A 26,311-nucleotide genomic window follows, 5' to 3' on the forward strand; every position below is an offset into this window, starting at 1 on the left:
ACGTTAAGATGCGAACTGGACATAAACATTTATTACTGCTACATTACTTGTAAAGACCCCCATTAAACTTAAAAATATAGTCTCCCACCTTTTTCCAAAATGAAATAGTACCAGATGTAATGTATGTTCATTGTTATATAGAGAAAAGGGTATCTCTTGGGCAGTACTGACAATGTCAATTTTATGGTCATCTAGAACAACTGGGTTTTGATAGGATTTGCTGAGAAGATATTGCAGGGAAGGGAAGTTGGAACAAGAATACCATCCATTCTCAACTGATTCTAATGACAAATGTATTACCTTCAAACCCCTATTAAACTACTGACAGCAACAAAGGATTCTGGCAGCTTCGCTATGTCTCATTGTTGCCATTTTGGTAGCATCGTCTCCACTTAATGCTCTCAATTAAGACCTTTCTTAACCGCTTGCGCTTGATTATGACTAGTGCTTTTAATAGCGATTCTAAAAGTGGTTCCACCTCTACAGGGAAAAGAAAAGCTATAAGAAGGAAACAAAAACTTAAATTTGTGGAGAAATACAAATAGTTGAGAACACAAAGGATATTAGGGCTACTACAGTGAGTCAACTAATTGGATATAATGCAGGGAAAATAAGGATTATTGTATCAGTGCTACCCATTTATCTACTGTCTTTCATTAACCTGGTTGGCTCTCATGGAGAAAATGTAGCACCAGAATCATGAATATGTGCCACTCTTGCCACAAGTTGTTCAGATAAAGCACATAACATTTATGACGTGTTAAAATAATATGATCCTGGTGTCATAATATGAGGTCTAAGGAACACCCTTATAATATTTTGTATGAGAAAATTCACCACAATTCGTGGGAATATAACATAATCAAGGTTTTGAAGGAATTCAATATATTTGTAAATTGGGAGTTGATGGTATTGTTTGCAAATGGTATTGCTGAAAAGTTTTATCACTGATATGCTGTTATAAAAGATTTTGATACATTCTGCATATCATGTTGATACTTTACCTGGATCCCACCATGACGCCAACATATTTTGCCAGTTTTCCTATTGGATCCATAGCGTTTTTTCTGTTGAATTTCCATACTAATACTGTCAAGGGATCTCCAAATTTTACTGCTGGAACCCTAGGCGGTTTCATATGGCCAAGCGATAATTCTTTCCCTTCACGCTATATATACACTTTTAGCAGGGCCATATAAAAGAAACACAGGTTATAAAAATTGTTTTAGGACATATCTGCAGAATACTTGTATAAAGTGATGAACTATGTTGATGTAATGGTATATGACCCAATATTAGTGTTGTACTTATATTTATGTATGACTGACCATATCATATAGTGATATTGTTAAATGAAGCAGACCATTTTAGTCTTTGCATTCTGTTTATGTAGAATAATACTAATGAAATAAAGCATGTACATATTGAAAGGCTATGGCGAAATACAGTACATGCTATTTAAATTCCAATGCCTTGTTTATATTTCTATGAAATACACATTCATTTGCTTACTGTACTTAAAAATAAATTAATGGCCTTATGTGAATGTGTGACTGCTTGAGTGGGGTACCTATATGGCCAACACTTGTATGGACAAAATCTCACAAAAGAAAAAATCTCTATTTCTGCACTTGTTTTTTATTATGCATTTTTGTGGATGACATTAAAATCTGTGTCCATTGTTTTCCATGTTCGGCCCTGAATGTAGGAAGAAGACAGTTTTATGTAGAATTTAGAAAGCGTATGGTTTGAGAAACATACCACAAGTGTTGACAGTCTGCATTTTCCTGGTAGAGTGTGGCCAAGGCCATAATTTCACCATATTAGCTTGCCCCTTTGAAGTAGACGAGAGTCATTATCAGGGTTCGTACGGTCTTTGAAGGTCTTTGAGAGTTTGGGAAAAATGAGGTAGCATTTTCAAGACCTTGAAAGTTTGGGAAAATCGAGCATATTACCCTGAGGTCTTTAAAAGTCTTTGAAAATTGAAATAAACCTAAAAATTTGTAATTTCCTTTCCAGAATCACAAATAAAATTATCCGAGGTTGTTAGATTCAGATGTAATCTAGTTATCGTGGTTATGTTCTTTTGATGACCCGTTCAGTTTCATTGCCACCGCAGTAACAAAAGAGGCTTTGTTTGGCCATCCAAAGTTGGCCTCGGCGGCGACTTCAATAACACATGCACTCTTCATCAAAGCAAGACGGCTACACACTTCATCAAAGGAAGTCAGAAATAAAATTGCCTAAGGTCATTAGCTTCAGATGTAGCTGGTTTCCTGGCTTCTTTCTTTTGACGAATCATTCAATTTGATTGGACGAGTCCATCAGCTTTGGCCAATCAACATGTTCATTACACTAATTCACTCTACGTAGAAAGTGCGCGAAAGTATTACGCTCGAGCATTCAAAATTTGTTCAGTCGATTTACATCTTCAGTGTTTAAAAATGCCAGGTCTTTGCTCTTTCAACGATATCTGGCTTGAACAAGAGAAATACAAGGAATGGCTGCAAAAGGATAAATTATGTAAACGAAAGGCGTTTTGTACATTGTGTAAAAAGACGATCAACTTGGCTTCAGTGGGAGAAGGAGCCCTTACAAGTCATGCCAAAGGTAATTGCAAATTAGTAACTACATACTGTTCATTTGGTGGAACAAAGATGCAGAAGTATAAGCTATTGGTAGTTTTGGGCAAAATAATGGTAACTCGTTACTTTTCGGGTATAAAATAAGATATTGTTTAGTTTGATGATTTGGGAGATATGGCAAAAGAGGGCCCGTTTAAATTTACTTATACCGTCGTTTTATTTAACACGTTTGAGGGACAAAAATCATTTTCGAAATTTTTTTTCTACATAATAATGTTCCTTGGTTTAATATAGAAACATCCATTGTAATAAATTCAATTCACGGATAAACAGTTTCAAAATGTGCATGCGTACGTTATAGTAGAGTTAAGCAAGAGTTGTTGTTCTTGAATTGCGAGTGAAAAAAAATGGCGTTAGCGTGTGCTGTGAAGCTTTAACTGTAAGATGTCAAGTCATTTGATTAGGCAAATAAAAAAAAAAAGAATGAAAAATGTGTTTCCAGTTGACGGATTGTCCCCGTTTCTCATTGCCAACCGTCGACCTTTTTCCCCAGTGGTATAAAAAAATTTTTTAAAAAAAATCACATTGCCAAAATTGATTTGTGTATCTGTAGTCTGACTATACATCCTACTACATACATACTATTGTTTGTACCCCTATATTTTATTTCACTTTTTCAGAAGCCATTTTTTAAATGGTAATTTGTGTCTAAATAGCGTTTCATACTAGTATGTAAAACCGAATTAAAAATTACTTTCATACATCATAAAGTTATTTGTTTTCATTTAGATTCATTAAAATTCTTGCAATGATAATTAATTTTGTTTCGTTTCTAGGATATAAGCACCAACAAAATAAAAAATCTGCAGAACAATTCGCACCAGAAAAAAAAGCAAATAATGCATTCAAAGCAGTGCTGATGTCTGTTAAGAGAACAATTTATTTTGTATTAAATCTGACACATATGTTACATATTTCTGAAAAAATAACAAATGTTAACCTATTTTCCAGATCATTATAATGCTATTTTAGGAAATTAATTATAGTTTGACTTTAATCAGTAAACAATATTGTAGTATTTGGCATTCGTTGATTTCTCATATAACCTGTCTACACAATGTTAGCAAAAATAGGCCTTGGAAATCTCTGTTTGTGGTCTTTGAAAGTTTGGGAAAAGTCTTTGAATTTATCATTCATAGTTCAGTATGAACCCTGAAATTTATGATGTACTCAGCATTGCTTTCTGTGTCTGCAGATATAGAACATGTACTATGTACAGCCACTTTGTCTAACTTTTTCTACTTAGGCCATTGGTAATTGTTTGAATTGGTTTCATAACATGTACTCCCAGAGGATTGGGCTTTGAGATTATATAGTAAACCTGCAAACTGTGGGGTCTATGAACATTGATTCTAGCGTAACGAAGATCATGATATAGCAATCAAGACTCTCATTTTGCTTGCCACTGTGAGTTGATTATGCAAGTATGAGCAACTTTTATTGATGCAGGAGAATTATACTCTCTTTTGTCATACACAAATTTATTAAATAAATTAAAAAAGGTTTGTTGTGAATCAGATCTTAAGGAAAGCTAAAGTTAATAAACTAGAGACTTTCGATATAAAGCTGACATGCACATGATGCATCAATAAAGTTTGTGTTGTAACCTTATCATTATCAAAATGTGAATCCATCCATTGTAATCAAATGCATGACATGAAGTTTCATAGTTTGTTACAACTAAACAGCTAGATCTAAACTCGATATAATGGATATTATGCGAGATGGCTCCTTTGAATGTCAGCATAAACTTCTTTCTAGATAGCACATGATTGAGTACAACTCCACGTTGTTGAATCTATGAAATGTGATAGCACACATCATATTAGTCAAAAGCAAACAAGTTTTCTGTTGTGTTTGGTTTTTGTAAGAACCTGTCCCAGAGTTCTCAGATGTCTACTCCAGTAATGTGTTGAAGTTTTGGTCAACCAGAGAGGATTAATATGCGAATTACCGAATGTCATTCTGCCAAGGAGACATTGAATTCTCAGCAGTTATCTAAATAAAGCCAGGTTCTCTGTTGAGAAAGTACTTAATTGGGGTCACGCAAACCCATGCCTATCTCCAAGATTGTGAATATGCTCTTTTAAAATCATTCAAGTAGAAGAAGACATGTTACAGGACACATGGTACTAATTATACTGAAGAACTGTGAACCAGTCTAGAAATGGGTGAAGAAATAATAGAGTATTTATAGGTTTGGTGGTCCATAATTGGTTAATAATGAAAATTAAAATTTTAGGAAAAAATATCTTTTGAGAGCTTATCCTATATGTAATGTGAAAAAAATATTGACAAATTTCTACTGATGCAATTTTAGCATTTTTACAGGCTTGACTCAGGAGTACTCAATACTGAAAGTAGCACCTGATTCATTTGGTGCAGAATCAATAACATGTGTTTCATGCACATGTATGTAAACAAAGTGCCACGGGTCATATGGTGTTCTCCACACATAAGCTTGCACCAAGGTTAGATGTGCATGAAGAATTATAGGTGTCATTATCAGTGCCCAGAAATTTTTAAGTTATTGAATTTTGAATACAATAGTGTTCCATATGTTTACCATTGGAGTTGAATTAGTACCGTGAGTCCTATATGCGACCTATACCATAATAGGAGCTTGTTGTTTCCATGGTTACCACATACATCCAGGGTATCAATTTGGTGGTTTTTACATATGACAATCATAATGGAGTCTTTCTTTCATGGTTTGCATGTGATTTTGGAGAAGAAATCAATACCAAACACAGATGGGAAGGGTTGTATACATTGGACAGGAGCAGTAGACAGCTCAGGCTATGGGAAAAAGCGAATAGTATGGCCTGATGGCACAATTTCATATGTTGGTGTCCAAAGATTGGCCTATATGGTTAAATACCATTTAACATGTGCAACAATACCAAAAAAGAGGCTGGGGGGAGATTTTATATGTAAGCCACTTATGTCACAATCACTTATGTATCAATACTGATCATTTAACTTTAGAGACACACTCAGCAGATCAAAGCAGAGAACATTGTGAAAATAAGGACTGTGCACAAAACTGCACATGCTGCATTGTCTCAACCTGTAAATTGAATTATTATATGTCGAGTGACATTGAATATCAATTATACCTGTCTTATTTCTTATCCTAGAATTAAACTCCTTGACACCTATTCTATGTTCAGCATGTTTCTCATATTGGTACATTACATTTTTTGGCAAACAGTATTGGAACTTTTCTGCATCCCTTTTGTTGAGGGAGCAGGGAGGGACATTTTCACTTAAAATAATAGTTTTCAACCCTTCATTCCCAGTATAAGTCTGCAAAAGTCCTATCTGTATTGCATTATTTACACAGGCAGTTTTTCTTCCCCAACCTCTCTTCATACAGTTGAAACATTCTTGATGTATAACTGCATGGTGAACATACTGCTCTTTCCCACCAAACCAGATCTCTGTTTTCTTCATGTACCAAGTCCCATGACAGAAAACCTTTATAGTCAGGGTGTTGCAACTTGTGCTCTAAGAACACATTATTCCAAATCTCAGCATTTCTTTACTGTGTGCACTAAGCGATATGTGTTTTGTTCACCATACATGTTGTTGTGAATAAATGAAAACAAGCTTCATGTCAGAAATATGGTTTCATATTTGAAACAAAAGCTATTTATAAAACCTACATTTCTCTGTTCTTACTATCAAGTAATAGTAAGGATTCATTTAGCTGTAAATTAGAGCTTGCTATTTGGTTTGCCAAATCAAGGTGTATTACCTCCCCTTTGACTGTAATTGAGTGATTGCAATGTTTGCTTTGTTTCTCTTTTGTTCAATAATGTATGCATTTTTTCAGCTTTATATTAAAAAGTAAGTAGTTTAACACTGCTTATAGTGGAAAGTAGCCACAGTAATGATTCTGAGACTTTTTCTTAACTTTTTATGAGCTTTGGGTAAATGTAGGTATATGTTTTTGTATTAGACAACTTCAATATGAATTCAATTCTATTACTTAAATTTAACAAGTAGTTCATGCAGTGACAAGTTTTATCAGTGTCTGCATATTGCATAGAGACATTGACTTGTCTTGGCATAGCAAAGTTTTTCACACATTTCTTCACCTCCAGCATACTTAATAGCTTGAGTCATAACATTTTGTGCATACACTTTCTGTCTCCAACATCAATGTCAGCATTATAGGAACTTTGGATAGCTTTTTCAAATTTGTCTCTTGTTGTTCTTATGTAACATACCTCATGTTGATGTGTTATTTGGGTTGATACACATTTCCCCCCCCCCATTGTGGGGAACATTACCAGGCTTGAAGAAATTACTCTGTCTATTCTTTGCTTCCTCACCCTTCCCCATAGTTTTATACTAAAAAGTAGCACTATGTTATTTAATTATTCAGTATAATAAAGCTTATGGAAGTTTTCCTTGGCTTTTATACCTTTTTATTAACATTTGGGGGTCATGAATCACATGTGATGATAGTTTAAATAAGTTTGGAATGTCAGCATCTCTTGATGCTTCATGGATGCATGTATTTGTTTTAGTCACAAAATAGCAATGGCCTCTTACCCTTTTGACCTGTCATGTGGCACACTTATTTGTTTTCTTTGATTGATGTGAATAGGGATACACTGCATCTTATTTCTGTGAGAGTCAGCAAGAAAAGAAATGCAGTTTTGAAATTTAAAACATTTAAAACTTGTCTTATAGCCAGCGAGAGATGAAAATACAATGCGTCATGTAATTTGATACCCTGTGATGTCATACTTGCTGATGTCAGCATGCTTGTGTTTCTTTTGTGTAGCATGCATGCCATAGAAAGATAACATGAAGATGCAAAGGCAGAAAACAATTATTTTAATAACAAGAATAAGCCACTAATAAGTACAATACAACACAGCAACATGTAATGCGGATGCAATTTAACTATAGATATTGGTATCACATAAAATGCTATTGCACTATTATCCATGCACAAGCATGGACAATTCTTTCTTACAATTATGCTCTAATATCAAGGAGTAAAATACATCTTTGTCTAAAAAATTTAAATCTGGTTATAGGACACACGGTACTAATTACACGGAAGAACTGTGAACCAGTCTAGAAATGGGTGAAGAAATAATAGAGTATTTACAGGTTTGGTGGTCCATAATTGGTTAACAAAAATTAAAATTTTAGGAAAAATATCTTTTGAGAGCTTATCCTGTATGTAATGTAAAAAAAATATTGACAAATTTCTACTGATGCAATTTTAGCATTTTTACAGGCTTGACTCAGGAGTACTCAGTAATGAAAGTAGCACCTGATTCATTTGGTATAGAATCAATAACACGTGTTTCATGCACATGTATGTAAACAAAGTGCCACGGGTCATATGGTGTTCTCCACACATAAGCTTGCACCAAGGTTAGATGTGCATGAAGAATTATAGGTGTCATTATCAGCACCCAGAAATTTTAAGTTATTGAATTTTGAATATGATAGTGTTCCATATGTTTACCATTGGAGTTGAATTAGTACCGCGAGTCCTACACTTATGATGATTACATGAAAGCAAAATTTCAAGATAAAATTAAAACATGAACTTTGCTTTTCATGACCTATTTAATTAATATTTATTTAGGTTTCGTCACCAGTTGGTATTTACCAAAACTTTCACTGATATACATATCTTGTTGCATGTCTTAACTTATTGAGAAATATTATTTTTAGTACAGAATCACATAATTATGAAACTTGTTGAGAGCATGCACTTTGATATGTTTCACGCATATCACTGACCAATATTTCATGCTTCACTGTTTTAGTTTTAATTGGATCTCTCAACCACTGTTCAAGCTAGAAGATGAGATTAAACAATAATTTCATTTATTTTACTGATCGCTCCGGTGGCCTAGTGGTTAGAGTGTCCACCTCGGATGCGGGAGGTCATGAGTACGATCCCTGGCCAAGTCATACCAAAGACTTACAAAAATGGTACTGACAGCTGCCTCGCTTGGGGCTCAGCATTAAGAGGTTAGTGTTAGGACTGGTCGGCCTGTTGTCAGGATAATGTGACTGGGTGGGACATCATGCTGCATGTCTGCGGCATGATGCCTCAGTGCCAGACATCACTATAAACTGCCACACTGCAGACATCATAGTGATATGATTAAATTTTTTTTAAAGTTACGTTAAAAATCCAAATCACAGTAAACACATTTATTTTACTACCACACTGTTAAAACAAAAAATGGTCACTGCGATATACATTTTACACTTAGTGTTCGTTACTGTCGGGTATTTGCTAGAATATATGACTTTTCGTGCAAGTCTGAATAGCGCATCTTTTTTCGTAAGCCATGTGTAATTCCCAAGTAGTATGTCCTCAAATCCGTAAGCTTTTGGGCTTCATGTAGGTAACAACAAGTTTAAACATAAGTTATTGGACATGAAATTTAAAATTTATTTAATCTTATCCCAAGATATATTGTGAATATGGTTGCATGTACATACATGCTAAAACCTATTTGGTCAGGAGCTAAGGGGGCGCTCACCAGTTATTATGTACTTTTGAGAGAGTGACATACGTAAGGTGAAGTTGTTTGCATTTAAAACATGAACAGTGGAGAGAATGTTGGTGTACCTCTATGCTACATTAATGTAATATGGATGATATTGTACTTTTGGAAATTGTGTATGATCTAAGCACACTGCTAACTAAAATGACTGCTCCCTTGTGCTAAAAAATCGTCCTGAATTAGTCTAAAGTACACTATCCATAGCAGCTATTAAAATAGGGAAAATTAATTTTGACAGATTAGACAATACCAGCTTGTGAAAGTGCTATGAATGAATTACCAGATAAATAAAATGGAAATAAAGTTATTGGCTCTTTTTTATACAATTTACCTCTGAAGTTCAGGAAGTGAAAATGACCAATTGGAGCTAGCACTTCTTTGAAAGGTGCACATCTGGAGTAAGGCCAAGCTGTAAACTCTATAACACATATTACACCCATCAATCACAACCAAAATAATAGGAATTAAATGTTCTTTGAATTATACCTAATACAAGGTCTTTTTTAAATAGCCAGTGTAACCAGTGAGGAAAGCCAGGGAAATTCTTTTTCTTTAAAATTCTAACACTATGCAAAATACAAAACTGTAGAGTTCCACCTAAGTGCAAAACCTTAAGCAGGGCTCGAAATTAGCGATAGTCTCTAAGGCTAGTAGATTTAATGTCGGACTAGTAAAGTTAATAGTCCGATGGGCTAGTAAGTTTCGATTATCAATAATCAGCATTTGTTTATGCCATTCCCTAATAAAGACTTGACTTCAGCAGATGTTCTGTAGAACCAAAGCAGTGATCATTGTAAACACAGTCATTAAATATTAGCATGAGAAGATGAAGTCAATTTCTGCCTCGGAAAGGTGTGTTTCTATAATAAGAAGCCATCCAATTTTGTGCATTTTGCTTAACAGTACAACTGTATGGCCCTGTCATTAGCAACGGAAGTTTGGTAATTGATCCTAATTAATCTGATAATGAATTAAATGGTAAAATGACATATCACTCAACCACAGTAACAAACTACAAAGCGGTATACCACACAAAAAAACATGGCAAAAACTATTCAGAGAAATTAGTTTGCATGTTTTTTTGTTTAAGGTTGTTTTTTTGTGTGCTTGCTAGCCAAACACTCCAACAGTCACAAACAGTAAACTGCATATTTTACATTTGCATCGAAATAATTATACGGATTATATCAATTTATTACGATTACGTTTTTGATGTATTCTTTCCGTACAACTACTTTTTCTATGATGACAAGAATAGTTTTTATATTTTTTCCCTTACAAGAATGAACAAATAATTTAATACACATGTAGATATCCATGCAGACTGCCATATTTTTGCTGGGAATTAAAATCTCTGAGCATGGGCATCTAAGATTTGAAAATTTTCCACCTTATTATTAATTTCAACAATACATTGAGGTTTGATTAATTAGGAACAATTACCAAACTTATGGCTGATGAGACCATAATTGGAGCTGTTAAATACAACACGCTGAGTCGGATGGCTTTATTTGATGGGAACACACCTTTTCCAAGCTGAAACTAACACTATCTTCTGATGATAATATTTTATAACAGTGTTTACAATGGCCACTGCTTTGATCATGCAGAACATCTGCTGAAGTTAAGTCTTTATTAGGGAGAGGTAATTTAATTGGGGGGTGGCAATGGTATGTGTTTTGAAACGTATTTCTTGCTCTGACTTTCTTATATAAAAGACACTGTGTCATTCCTTTTCTTACTTTAAATAATTCGCATCAGCTATACTGTAACATTCTCATATTTCCAAACAAGGCACAAATCCCTCCTTATAAGACTGGCAGAATGTTGTGTTTTATAGAAGGTGTTCTGCCACCGGGAAAAAAGCAGAAGTTGAATGAAAATAACCAAAAAAAGAGAGGAATAATTCTTATGATAGGGAAAAGCATAATCGAATGTTTCACAAAACATGGACAAAATACAGGGAATGGCTGAATTATGATGAGGAAAAGAATGTTATGCAGTGTAACTGGTGTACAGAATTTGCAAAAACAAACATCCAGTTTTGTTGTGGGTTATTCGAACTTTAAAATTGAATTGGTAAACATACATGAAAGCTGTGGGCAATGCAAAAGAGTTCAGAGATAAAAGCAGCTATGCAGATACCACCAGAAGAATTTACCTCTGGTAAGATCGTGGAAAGTTTAAATCAGAATGTGTTTGACTGGCTCGTTAATTTGTTTAGAAATGCACATGCCTCCTTCTCCAGCCCTAAAATTTTAACATTTAGCTTCCTTGAATATTGTTTGATTTGGGTTGAAGCCGCACTTGCTTGTTTCAATCACCTGTCAGAATCTTTTTCACTTCACTCCTTATTTTATCATTTCCCTTCTTTGCCTCATGTAATTTTTCTCGCAATTGGTGGTTTTTGAATTCCAGTGAATCCACCCTATCCATCAACTCTCCTGTCCTCTCCTTTACTACCCTTTCACTTTCTACAACTCTCTCCTTTCTGAGATCTTTCTTCACATTCTCTAACAGTTTCCTCCCAATAGTTGAGACAATTTCTGTTAGGTCATCTTTTTTTTCCCCAAGTCAGCAATAGTAGATGTGAAATCTGCTTTTGAAATGCTCCCTCTGAGACTTTGCTTTATTTCATCCAAGTCCAGCTGAATTGTATTCAAGATTGATTCACTCATACTTGTGTCAGATGTCTCCATTAGGGTGCCACTCTGTAATCTGGTTTTTATTTGTTGCTTGCCTTGATCTTTCTTTCCACTCATGCTTGTAGTTAATCTTATTTGGAGTAATTTTTTACTCAATTGTGACACTGACATTTATTACTCACCATGTGCCAAACAATACTTACAACTGAAGGCAACAGATGGATGGGAAACTACACTGAAATAAGTAAATGAGTCAAACAAATCAGATAAGGAATGTCTCAAAACTGCACCACTAAACTTTCATCTCTACTCCATCATAATTGAATTTTGAGTGGAAAAACATCTTTTTTCTTCAAAATTGAATACGATCTACCAGTAATGTTCTATACCCTGCATTCGTTGAATATTCACACGTCATCCCAACAAGTATGAACCATTTCACTGTAAAAATAACCACTTATAACTGCCAAAATCTTCAGAGCCCACTTTACTAGCTTCCACCTATAGCCACCATTACCGTCCCCCAAAAATATAAAAAAATATAAAAATGAACTGCAAATTATAGCACCAACATATCCACACTTTTGAAGAATTTTAAATTAACCCTAATTGATGTTGAGATCACATCAAATGTAATTTCTTGGAATTTTATACTTCACTGATGATGTGAACACAATGGTTTGTTCATGTGCAAATGAATTTTCACCCGACTGTGTGGAATTAGGTTCTAGATCAAAGACCATGAGAAAGAATATTGAACTGTACTTTCAGGTGTTTTTTTAGCATGTTGAAAATAAAAATAAGTGGAATATGTTGGAGCTCAGCAGGAATATTAGGGATTGTTTGTACTAAGAAATAAAACTTCTTGCAATATGATGTTTTTCACATCGAGTAATTCTAGTTTATTATTTTAATTATACATCTTTAAGACAATTTGTTCCCTGAATACTTAATATTAGTTTAATATTTTTCAGGCATTTCTTGATTTTCTTGCAACAAGAGCATGTGGAGAGGTTTACTCATACAAAGATGGAAGAAAATTAACAAGAAGAGTAATCAACTCGGTATGATTTGAATGAACATAGAAACTAAATATAGCGATTTAAGACTAAAACGTTAGTTCGTTAAACAAGTTTAGAAAGTTAATATTTTGTTATACTTTAAAATACTTAAATGTAGTAACATCATGATACCAAAATAAATAAGGCATGTAATAATTGATAACATTTGATTAATCTATTTCTGTTTTGAGTGATGTGAATTGGTGACTACAGTTTCTTGATAAACATTAGAATCGTAAATATTACCAAGTTTTCTGATTGTCCTTAGGAATGGCAGTTGACAATTAGAAGAGCCTGTGGCTGTAATATTTTGCCCAATAGTAATTGTTTCTTATTCTGACTTTTTTTAAACCACTTACAGGAAAATCAAGAAACTTGGCTCTGTTGAACAAATGGGTCTTTATTAGTTCAAAGATACAAAATAGTAATGACATTCAGACAAATATATCCCCAGTCACTGTAGCAATCTTGAAAATTTTGCTATTTTTACTCCTTTGGAGCAAATTAAGAAATAAACATGTAAATTTCATCTTAAAACATTTTACTATATGTATTTGGTCCTAAATGAAAAAATGCTTGTCTGATATTGAACAAGAAATCATCGTGGTCATATTAAAAACACTTGATCTCATATTAGTATGAAATTATAATATAAGCATATCCAGTGACATGAATTTGGTCCATGAAAATATAAAAATGACTGCTGTATATCATATTCACAGACAAAATTGTCTTTGTAAAATTCAGAATGTGTATTTTGAGGTTTCAAAGGTAGTCAGTGTGCTTGTGCCAATAACCCATGTCATCCAACTGAGAAACAATCCCATTGAATATGATTGGAAATTCAAATCTGAATTTATTACATTGAGAAAGAAAGAAATAGTTTTTAGTCTTAGCATTGTCAAATATCAACGTCATAAACATCTGCACTCACATAACCAAAACACACTGACAAGAAAGAAAAACAGACTGAAAGTTTATTGTCTTTAAAATCCATTGTATTGCTGCTCAAAGTAGTTCAGTAGGGGGTTTGAAGGTAATGCAGGTGTTGTTAGTGTTCATCTTTGCACTTATTAGAGACTAAATGGTGCTATTGTATAAATGTTCTTGCTGGATTCTCTGAGAAGATCCTGGCCAGAACTGAGTTGTTCATGACGACCATTACGCTTGCATTGTCATAACTATATCTGATGCAGTTGCACCAAAAGCAATGTTTGTCTCTATAAAAATTTAGTTTTAGGTGATAAAAAATCTAGTTATCTTGTACTTGCTGAAAAAACATTGGGGCTAAGTTTCTTGAGAATCGTGTGCATTTTGAAACAATACTGAGTTCTTGTGACATGGCATGTTTAAATTTTTGCTATCATTTAAACATTCTGATTTGATGCAAAATGCACCTGTCTTTTTGTTCTTATTAGAAGTCTTGTGTTTGATCCTAAATGGAATTGGTGTTTATCATAAATGCATACCTCTGAAATTGCAACAACGGCATCAGTCTTCAAGATCTTTGAGTTTTTTGTTTCGCTCTGTCCGCTTTGCTTTCATCTAAAACTTGCTATTCTTCTTTTCATCGTTCTTGGCATATTTATTTTAAAAACATAATATTTTAACCTCAACACATCGTATGATATTATTTGTATTATTTTTTAGTATCAAATGACAGTGGTTGCAAAATCATGCCAAAGAAGAATTAATTATAATATGAAATGGCTTGATTCATATAAATGCTTACAAATTCAATTTTATATATATATATATATATATATATATCTCTGCATGTCTGGGAAAATCTGTTAACATTGATCACCATTTATTTGCGCAATGTTAACAGTCGGTAGAGATTAAAATAATCTGCAGATGAAGTCCTTAGCGTGAGGACGCAAGCTTCAAGTTAGCTTTCTCTATGTTGTGTATAAAGTTGAAAAGTTAAAACCTTTGTCAAACATGAATAATATTACTACACAGTTAAGCTTTCACCGAAGTACATGAAGTTTTCACCTGATGATTTATTATGATATCTAGTTGGTCCTTATGAACATTGTATGACTTTCACATCAATTATTGCTGACACCATGTTCCTCTCCAAACTTTTGCTATTGTTATTCCTCCTGAATGGATGCTGAGATCAACTGATAGGCTTCTTATGATGTATAGTATATAATGACTAACTGGCCATATTGACATTGTGCTCTCATCAGAAAACGTATTATTATGATGTTAATATCCAGCATAGCCATTTTAGCATCCATCTTTAAAATCTTGTTTTTGTTGTCTCTCAAGAATGGAATTTCATATCAACATGTGTTTTTCCACAGAAGACATCTTTTAATACCTTGTTGCTGCGAAATTAAAACAGAGTCATTTGGACATGGTATTGTCATCAGTAGAGTTCCTGTGGTGTCATGTTGGTACTGGATAGAAATGATTGACCCTCATCATGGCTACCATGATGGCCATCTTCATCGCATGCTCGAATTGAGTCATATTATGTCTACTCCCAAACTGATGTCAGTATGGGGTTTTCACTAGTAGACATTTGTTACCTAGTTGGTTCTAAATGAAACTATTGCAAATCATACTTCTAACACTGCTGCCATGAGTGCTGTCTTGAATATGTTGATGTCACTCTTTTCTAGAAAGGATGATGATATTGATATGAGGTTTTCTAATGAGGTATATTTGTTCCTAAATGTAAATGGTGTCATTTTGACATTCATTTTGTCCTTCACTACAGAAAATTTGAAAATCTTGTTTTCATAGGAGAATATCACATATGGTTTTAGCAGTCAGCAGTTAAAAGCAGGAAATCATACTGGAATTTCGTTTTAGATCATTGGTCCCACCGAGGGACACTTCTTTGTATTGAATTCACCATTAAGTGACACATAATGATGAAAATATGCTTGTCTTCCAAATCACATCAAATGATCCTCAAAATAGCATGAATTGCACTTTATAAACCTATACATAGTAGCTATATGAGGTTTAGTATAAAGAGTCTTTTCTAATTACAGTTCCGTGCTGGTTATGTTTTAAGTACATGGGCAAAGATAAACCTCTGTGCCGGTTCTTTTGGAAGAAAAATATCATTGGAAGGTGCGGTATGTATTGAGGCAGATCAAAAATTTGGGTCAAGTTTATTCTCATGAACAAGTTACGTGTTAGTATGAAGCATAAAATGAGTAAACAGGTGTCAATGGCAGTTGCGTTTGTGGTGTAAGGGGACTGATGGTTTCATGATTTTATTCTGTGAATAAAGGATATGATGATATATTCATTGTATCAAGGTATTGTTGTGTACACATTTGGTGTTTTTATCTCGATGGCAATCGCAGAATGGCCAGAGCCAAAAAGAAAAAGGTACCAATCTAATTTACAATATGCCCGCCATGGCATCCATCTTGAAATTCTTGTTGATTCTTCTGATGAGTAGAAAGTCATATTGTCATATTTGCTAATGAGGAATTTGTATGAGATCTAGTTGTAAATGAAAATGGTGCCAATATGGTGTATAAGTTGTCCAATACATTGAAATATAATTGTTTAAAGATTTTAATATTTTTATGTTTTTGAAAAAAATTTTTTTAACATTTCGGTATGGTAAGAGCTGTTCAAGTAAAACATATACCCCCCGGCGGGAAGGTACTTTCAAATTCAACCAACCGACAACAGAAGCAATTAAAAAAAAATTATGTTCCACCGTCAGATATGTTTTAATCGAAAAACACTGTCCCCTACAGAAGCATATTTTATAAACATAATTTCTGATTATGTGTTGGTGGGCAGTAGAAGCGATTTTAATATTGGGTTGGGGACAGAAGCAATTTAAATGACAGCTGGCTGGAGGTAATCTACTGAATTCTTTTAGATCATTTAATCTACTTCATATTTTTATTTTTATTCATTCATTATAATCAATCTTTTGTCCTTTTGTTTGTTTGTCTGTCAGCCAAGTAAGTCTCTGATACTGTGAAATCACAAATTTTCATGGTGGCTTATTATTTGTAGATGTCATTGATCAGTCCCTTAATACCTACTAATTTAACATTCATGAATACAGATTTTATGATAGATATTTCTATTCTAATACAGAAATCATTAATTTGTATCTTTACTAAACTGTGTGTTTATGAAAGTGATCACTATGTCTTGCTATTTATCTTTGTTTTCAGGCATGCTGCTTTTGATTAGAATAAGAGTTAAATCTTGTATTGTTTTAAATGTGTGGTCAGATGCTATGATTCCTTGTTATTATTTTTTTCAATAAATGTTTTGGTAAACTTATAATACATGATTTGTCAGAAGAAAAAGAACCATTGATGCCTGGGGAAGTGATGTCGCATTATTTCTGTCTACTTTTACACTATATCATTTCTTGTAGGAATATCTTTTTTCAGTTACCGATGTCTTATTTTTATGCCTTGTTGCAAGACTAATATAAAGTTATAAAAAAAATATAGCCAGTCAAACATTTTTATATCATATATTAAATTTTAAAAAATGGACGAAAGTCAAGGAATCATTTTCCCCAGAGTACTCATAAAATCAATGTCATTGCAGTTAACAGTATTGTCAACAGCATCATCATCACTGATGGCCTAGCAGTAACATTCTGCACTTTCAGTCTTGTTGTCACAAGTTATATCTCCCACTTCTAGTCTTTCATATGAGACTTATACCTATGGCCTGAGGGGCTTTCATGGCAGAGTGGTATAAGATGCTTGTCTTGTGATACAGATCTGAGGGGCTTCCATGGCAGTGGTACAAGATGCTTGTCATGTGATTACTTGCCTCCAATGTGTAAATGAGAATGTTGCCAGTTACTTGTGAAAGGTCAGTGGTTGTACATAAGTGGTGTTTGGTGTCTCAAAAGGACTTGGATTTTCTTAAGCAGTAAAACTGGCTGCTTTATATAGATCCTTATCATCTGAAAATGGTGTACAGGCCATAATGATCTACTGAAACCCGAAATCTCGTGTCTAAATGACTTTGGCTGTTGGAGATAAATGTCATATCAACAGAGGCTCCATGTGCCCAAGTGTACTAAGGTGCTTGCTTTTACATCACTCGTACATCTCACAGAGTGAGTTTATCACAGATCAACCAATTTAGGTTGGTGGTCTTTCAGGGTTCTTCCTCCACCTAATATATTGTTTAATAATATAAAAAAACAAATCAAACCAAACTAAATCATCCAACTAATCAACTGTGGCAACAGCAGCTAAGGTACTAGTCTATCATTTTTGCCACAGCTGTATGAGTTTATAACTTTTGACTCGAGTAATTTTTGTAGACCTTTGATTATCGTCAATTATGTCTTCTGACAGGTACCTAAAAGTCATCATCAGTTGGTACAAGTGGATTTTTCATGGTGAACATATGAGATGGAAAAGTCTTGAGCAATCCTGCGTCACACACTGCCAACGAGTTTACATTTTAGCTGACTTAAATTTTCTCTAACAATGTTCATTGTTCCAACTAGAACTGTTATAACTTATTCAAGCTATATTCACCAATATCTGGAGATATGCATCTGTAATAAATATTTGTAACAAAGTATGAGAATGCATCAATGTTTTTCAATGATGCATTTGAATTGAACAACTACCACAATCAACAAACCAAGAAATAAAATTATTCACATCTCTCAGGCAGAAGTAGTGTATAATCATAATCTGCCAAAAAGTTTTTCAATTTTTAAATTTGCCAAATATTTTTCCAACCATACTGATTCAGTGGACATATCACCAGAATGGACAGAAACAGACCAGAAGGTTAAAATCAATTTGATACATCTTTTAAGTAGCTAAATTCATATTGATTTAGTTAACTGTGCACCCTTTATTGTCTTCCTTTTGATGAAATTTCTTACTGAAGCTGAGAAAATAATGTTGCACACATCAAAAAAGAGGCACACTTCTACTCATTAATGTTTTTAATTATACTTCTTTGTTCCAGCCTGTTCTTATGATCTTGTCCCCCCACATACTGTTTGTCTTGTTTATGATATGTATCTAAATTTCTCACTTACTTTTCCTACTACAATACAAATGTTCTGTGAATATGCATATCAGTGTGAAATGCAACGGGGAGACTAAATCCAAGATTGAAAACCTCTACATTTCTGGATGTATTCTGCTTGGATTCCGTATTTCTGCACAAAACTCAAGAATTCAGGACTCTCTCTACTATTCAGTTCCCACGGTAAACCTGTGCAGACACCATGATATTGAAATTCAGTAACTTAAAATTTTGAGTGCTCATGATCAAATTTGTATCAGTATAGACACATCTATGGCGACAGCTTTTGTGAAAAGAAGACCATAACAGCCGCACCATTTACTGGATCTATACAAATTCAGAATGTGTGCTTTCAATACTGCACCAAAGAGTCAGCTGCTGATTTCAGTAATGAGTCGTCCAAACTCAGGTCTGTAAAGGGACGGAAATTATGTTAATAAAACAATGTCCCTCATTTTTTTCAGTTATAAGTAGGACAAACTCTCAAAAGATTGTTTTTACTTAAATCTTACTTTCATTATCAACCATTCAGGGACAGTCAAACCCATATATACTCTATTTTATCTTCACTAATTTATAGTATGGTTCTCGTAGTAATGTGAGTCCATAAACAACTCTTATTGGTTGGAATCAATGGTTGGAAGCCTTTTTCGTCCATGCTGACTGGACACACTGTAAGATAATGTTCAAGTAACAGAAATACCATGGGATAACCAGAGACCAATAAAATCAAACAGTCAAGTTATCTGCCCTGCAGGGATACTGCCAGGATTTCAGGATTTATTCTAAGTTTTGTGTGTGTGTGATCTCCAGTGAGGAACTGGTGGCAGGAGGAATAGCTATTGTTAAATATCTCCCTAACACTTAAATATCTGTCACTCTTTCTTACTGTTCCACTCTGTTAAGGCTCTACTGAAATCAAATTTCTCGAAGAGATGTCATCTGTAGTTGTATAGTGATTATTACTGTGATGTCATTGGGCATGGTCATGTGGTTGTGGTGGGGTCTTGGTTCGGATGGCAGAAATGACAGCTAGTTACGATGTTGTCAAAAGAATTAAATTTTTTCTAACAATTCAGTTGGACTCGGATACTTGATTCATAGTCAGTGAACAGGTTCTAAAATTGTTGGGTTTTTTTTTTTGGAGCTATGTTCCTCCATCACATTCAAGATTTGGATATACCAAAGGTGAAATTAGTACAGTTACATCCTAAACTACTATCATGGGTACTTCAAATGTTATTTAATGTGAGACTTTAATGCAAGAACTCGTAGCTTCAGTGATTTTGGTGTTAAAAAAATTAATTTCTTCTCAAACAACTGAATTTGGTGCAGATTACATTGTTTTTTTAATGATACTGTGAGAATTCTTGATGTGTAAAAATTGCACAAGAAATGAACAACATTAGATCAGAAAATTAATACCACTGGGAAAATACTGATAGGAATATACAGAAATAATGATATTGTTATTTAAATAGAATATGTGGTGACAATATGAGCACTAGTTCTACAACTTTGCAAAATACATCTTGTACAACTTTCCGTTGTTTCTAGCAAAATTGTAATATGGCAATAATTTCTGCCCACTTTTTACTTTAGTCCTTTGCTAATTGATAGTTTTAGATTTTACAACACTAAGCATATTTGACCTTTTGACAATCACATATCATTACAAATATTTAGATTGCAAGAAAATACAAGTTACAATTTTATTAAAAGCACTGGTACCAGTTAGACTAAAGGAGATGATAAAAAAAGAGAATCAGGATGAACAGATTAGTAGTGTAGTAAAGAATCTATATATCAGAATGACATCAAGTATTTTTTCATCAATTTCATCATCAGTTAATGATACTGTTTAAAAATGTATTTTCCTAGATAATAGACTTTTTTAGTTATCCATTTTGCAACACAAATACCAAATGATGGCTTGGAACTTAGTGCCAAAAGGTCTACAGAAAATACCACCATGAGCTTTAGTAATGTGAGTCCTTTAACAACTCTCAATTGTTGTAAGCCTTTTTTGATAGAAAGAACCGAACACAAACAGGACAAATTTTATCCATCTTGCTTTGAGTTTACACATATCAGTCTCTTATGTTTAATGTAATTTAATTTTTGCACATAGAGAGCATGTACATCATTTGGTCATACATCTGCATGATATAAATGTTTGTCTCTTTATTCTTTTGTTGTCTCAGTGGTTCTGCCAACTAGAGATCTACACACACTTAATTATGTTGTATGGGGATTCTCTGATGTTCCCTATGAGCATTAATCTGTTAATTGTTTCAGAATTTAATATGATCCTTCTTCTCTGTGTACAAATATTATTCTGTGCTCAGAACTCCTTTCATTGCCTGCTGTCTGAAACGCATATGCATAACTAGCTTGAACAAGTTTCTGTTCTTTATGGTTGTGCAATTTTCAACATCTCACATGTATGGCCCCATGGGTATTCTCTCTTGGATATCTCTGTTCCAAAAAGAACAATTTTGAACCAGAGGTCTCATTAGGATTTTAAAACTAAGAGTCCATGGCTCCCATTTTGGTAAAAGTATGAGTCCCACCAGGAAAAGTTGCAGTCCCCTCTCAGAAAACTATGCAAATTATAAGAACTACTGGTTGCCAAAATTAATTTAATTCTACATTCTTTATAACACTGACATAGCTGTTGCTTGTTCATTACAATCTTCGTCAGTTTGCCGTTGAACCCCAAAATACATTCAAGTCTAAGTCTCAACATCTCATGGTTCCGAGGTCACGTGCACTGCTAATTCTGTTACACTCAGAAATGAACACAATAATGAAAGCTAAAGTTGTTTATTTGATGTACTATTATAAATGACCACATGTACAGCTCTGGGTGTTTCTGCCTCTGAATTCAAGCACCGTAAATATCAGTAGATTTCCCACCCAGTTGCCAGTCAAAGCCTTTGATCTTGCTGCTTAGCTATTGCAGCATGTTCTTTTGATGTACTCTTATAATGGTGACGACTGGGGGGGGGGGGCTTTCAACCACTAAATTCTGTCATTGTAAATATCAGCACAGCTAACTGATCAACACATTTTCCCACTATGCAGGTGAATGAAGCAGGACTGCAAGTCTTTGAATTTTACCGCCCACCTAAATAATAAAATTGGCATCCAAATACGAGTGATTATAAGCGTTTCCGAGACCTCTGTCAGTTTTCACTGACATGAACTTTGCCAAAGATTCACTTTCTTGAATCATTGTTTTGCTGCCTCTTATGCCAAATTTTTCTCTTCCATAATGCAGTATTAGGGTTTTAAGTCCAACATTTCCATAGTCTGCTTGTTCAGACATTGGTATCTTGAATAAATATAACCGGCATATTGTCAATCCAACACGTACATCGGACTCGCACTCAGCACCAATTTTGGGCTCAAAATCACACACTGGTATTTCCAGTGACATTTTCCCAATGTCCAACAGACCGATATACATGAAATTCATTGTCATCATAGCTATCACCAGCCAGTATTTGCCGACTGAAAACGTTGTCTGAAGACAAACTGTGTTGTGATTCAGCCATTTTGGTTTCCTGTGTGGCCCTTATTGGAAACACGCATTTGTAAAACTTCCATTATGAAAGTAAGGCTAAACCTCCATAAAATGCTTGTTCCAGGGCCCAATGAACCACTCAAATTTAGTTTAACAGCCATTGATGTCGAACCGAAGTATCCAGATATCTGGATATCTTCTCAAGATTTGTGAGACAGCTGTGGCAGCGTGAATTATGTCGCGAAATGCACTTTTAAAGTTAAAAGTTTAATAAAAAATTACATACTGCGCAAAGCAGATTTTTTTATCTCTGCGGTGTTGACGTAATTTGCTGATTGCTTATCACTGCTTTAAAAGTACGCAAATTCATACAAATTGCATGCACTCGCGTGTACTGGCATCATTTTTTGACCCAAAGTTTTATTCACGTTAGACTGCTAGGAGGGGTTAGATGAGATTTTAAATATATATTTGTTTTTTTTTTCTTCTGAGAACCCCACCAGTGATTTCTCATTTTGTTAACACAACCCACAACAGAAGTGATTTTCCTAACCCTCCTTCCACTGTCAGAATTAAAATAGTTTGAAACACAAGCTCCTACAGAAGTTTTTTGAAGTGCCATCCCGGGGGAATATATGTTTTACTCTAACAGCCCAAACATTTTGATTGGCATATTTTCTGTTCTAGAGTATATTTTGACTTGGGTAGGTTTTGGTGTTAATAGGTATATTTGGGGTGTATTTTTGTTTTGATACATTTTGACTTTATTACATATTAACCAAGGTACATGTCGACTTGGTGAGCTTGACTGTAAATTGTACACAGGTATCAAGATATAATAAAACATGTTTTGTTTAAATATGCAATGAGCATTTTCAACAGTGTAAAGAAAACTTTCGCTTTCTAACTCAGCTTATTTTTCTGTTTATGGAGAATTGTTACGTGTTATGCCCTAAAATTACTGTGGATTGATTTCCAACATAGAAATCTGTTACTGAAGAAGATGTATTACATTCTCATTGCAGATGAACATGACAAATTCTTGCCAGAGCACATCTTTGCCGCAAGAAGAAAGGGTAGGTGACTGATATTCATTTGATACTGAAAGATCTTGTGTGTAATCAATTTGTCGACTGTAGAATGCTAATGTACATTTTGTCATAAATCCTCCTATATGTCACCAAATCATACATTACATAACCAATATATAAATTACAGAAGACACAAAGATGTCATCATCAATTGTTCATGCTGGGCTTAAAGGTAATCATCTGCAAATTGTAACTTCTTGTATTTGTTCTGCACTATGGGGACTTAGTGAACAGTGTGTCTGATCTTGTTTGAACTTGTAAGTATTGCAATTCTTCATTCATTTCCGAAATTCACTCATTTCCTCCAAAAAGCATAATTAACACTGTATGAAAACTGGATAAAGGGGTATATTAATATTTTTAGGCATGCTAAGGGTAAGTAAATATGTTTTATTCTTTATTTGCATACATATTTCTATCACATAGATACCGTTAAATTTAGATCATTATGTACTAAAACAACTTTGTTATAATCTGACAGCTTGTTTGTCAGTTTCCATCCAATCTAGTGTTTTTCTCTACAGGTCTTAGATTGTAATATGTCATGAGATAGTCTAACTTTTTCCTGAATTAAAATGTTGCAAGTTGTAAATTCAATATAACCATTACAGATATTGTTGTTATAAATATTCCTGAGTGGATAATTATATCAGCAAAGAGTTTCTGCTAAAAGACGTTTGAAGTCTAGTTCATCTCAAATGCTAATAATAAGAATCTGAGACCCAATATGGCCACCCTGTCAACCATCTTAAAAATCTTGTTAAGAATGCTCCTCCATATTCATATCATATCTGCAGCAGAAGTTACCTTATTCAGTATTGAGTTGTCCCTAAAATAATGGCTGAACTGGCACATTCAATACAGTCACTGCAGCAGTTAAAATATTGTCACAAAATTTCTACTAAGTGGTATTTAATGAAAATGATGCCTGTCTTATGTCCATGCTGTTTTGGTAACAATTATAAATAAAATTGCTATTGCTGCTCTCTAAATGGAAAGTGATATTGACATCACCAGAAGATTAAATGTGATATCTAGTTATTATTAATTAGCAACAATGCTGATCAGACCTCAGATAATGCCATTAATAAAAGCTGTTATATCGAATGTCATGTTATTGCTACTGCTTCTAAATAAAACTTATCAACATGAAATTTTTATTAGCAGATATATATACCCAGCTGGTTCTGCATACATTGATGCCAATATATCATCCAAAACCAAACATGGTGGCCATATTCACCAAAGGACTTTTACAAAGATATTTAGTTGCTACTAACTCAAAATAAGGCTCATCTGGCATGCAATATGGCCATCCAGTCAGGTTATCACATATTCACATGAATGGACGGCCATATTGGCATGGATTTACATCAAAAGACTTAGTTGGTTCTAAATGAAAACTATGCCAATCTTACATCAAAAATGACTACCACATTTACTAACTTTGAAACCTTGTTATTATTAAAAATAGTATAGCTGTTCATACACTCAGCATTTAGAATGGAGAAAGAAGTTTTATTATCAATTGCAGAAGATTATTTTCAGCCAGAAAAATGCATGTCCCTTGAAGAGAGTCTTGTTACATCAATAATCTTCAGAGTTTCATTAATTTGGTTAAATACAGACCAGAACATAAACATGTAATGGACATCATTTGTATTGGAGTTCTCAGTAGTAATAGGGAGATCTTTAATTAAGGTTGAAAATAACAATGGAGCCATATATATACATGTACACATATATGTGTGTGTGTGTTGTGTCCTAACTTCGGTATTCAGGATAGGAAGTTAACTATGTTTTGACATTATGGTATTGCAATTTTGATATAAGGTTATTGTGAAATATTAAATCAGATTGATTTATAAAGTAAAGGTAACTTGCACCTCTCATTTTTTTCAAATATGATACCCAATGATAATACCTTAGGGAGAATTACCACTGCCTCGCAAATCCAGCCTTCCCAGATACTACTTACAGTTAAAGGGAGCTAAATGTTTTCTGCAGGCCTTTGGGGTGGTCAGGCAGAAGTTTATACCCTTTAGATATTAGACTTAACGAATAAACCTTTGAACCTGTCAGTTTTTACTGCTGCTCATGCCAAGAAGGATGCTCTCATCACGAGATCTAGCAACATCCAGAGTCTACAAGGAAGATATACCACTACAAGTTGGGGGAGTTTCTCAGTTCTCAAGAAAGTTTACTCCATCTGTTGTTCCAACTTTTTCTCTTTTTATCACAACAAAGTTCTGCCTTTACAAGTTGCTAACACTTTGTCAGTGTCACACATTGAGGTACTTGCAGGTGGAGCCTAAGCAACTTCAGTCAGTCCAGGTTATAATTATTTTTTAAGGGCAAGTCTCTAGCTCTTATATAACTCCTATATATGTATAATTCCATAACGTACGGGTACTTATTTTATCCAAGGCATTCATAGGTTCAGGGCACCAACTTCAATGTTTTTACTTGTATGTTGTATGTGTCTTTCTCCTATAAGTATCACCTCATAATATATATTGTAGCACATACTGTGTACATGTCTATAACAATGCCTCAGTTCCCTTTTATATGAAGGTCTTTGTGTGTAATATAGACACTCGTGTACATTTCTGTATTTCAACACTCTTTACATGTTTGATTCAGTCGCAGCCTGTGCATGCATGTTTCTAAAGGCGACATTTGTGTTATGTTTATCTGCATAACCATTCTGTCATATTTAACGAGCACTTAGTTGCTTCCATGGTTAACCTATGCAACTTCAC

The 26,311-nt window shown here is 34.1% G+C and overlaps 1 protein-coding gene across 1 annotated transcript in view; it reads left to right on the forward strand.

Annotated features, from left to right (window-relative positions):
- Positions 1 to 26,311, forward strand: part of LOC149791314 (uncharacterized) — a 291,320-nt gene that overhangs the window by 102,022 nt on the left and 162,987 nt on the right. Inside the window, exons 10-12 of the mRNA XM_089969843.1 lie at positions 12,822 to 12,911; positions 15,923 to 16,009; positions 23,484 to 23,534. Coding sequence (XP_089825969.1) covers positions 12,822 to 12,911; positions 15,923 to 16,009; positions 23,484 to 23,534 — 228 coding nt within the window. The remainder of the gene's footprint in view (positions 1 to 12,821; positions 12,912 to 15,922; positions 16,010 to 23,483; positions 23,535 to 26,311) is intronic.

The sequence above is a fragment of the Sinohyriopsis cumingii genome, chromosome 9, assembly GCF_028554795.1.
Source record: "Sinohyriopsis cumingii isolate HCF-2022 chromosome 9, ASM2855479v2, whole genome shotgun sequence".
Lineage (NCBI taxonomy): Eukaryota > Metazoa > Mollusca > Bivalvia > Unionida > Unionidae > Sinohyriopsis > Sinohyriopsis cumingii.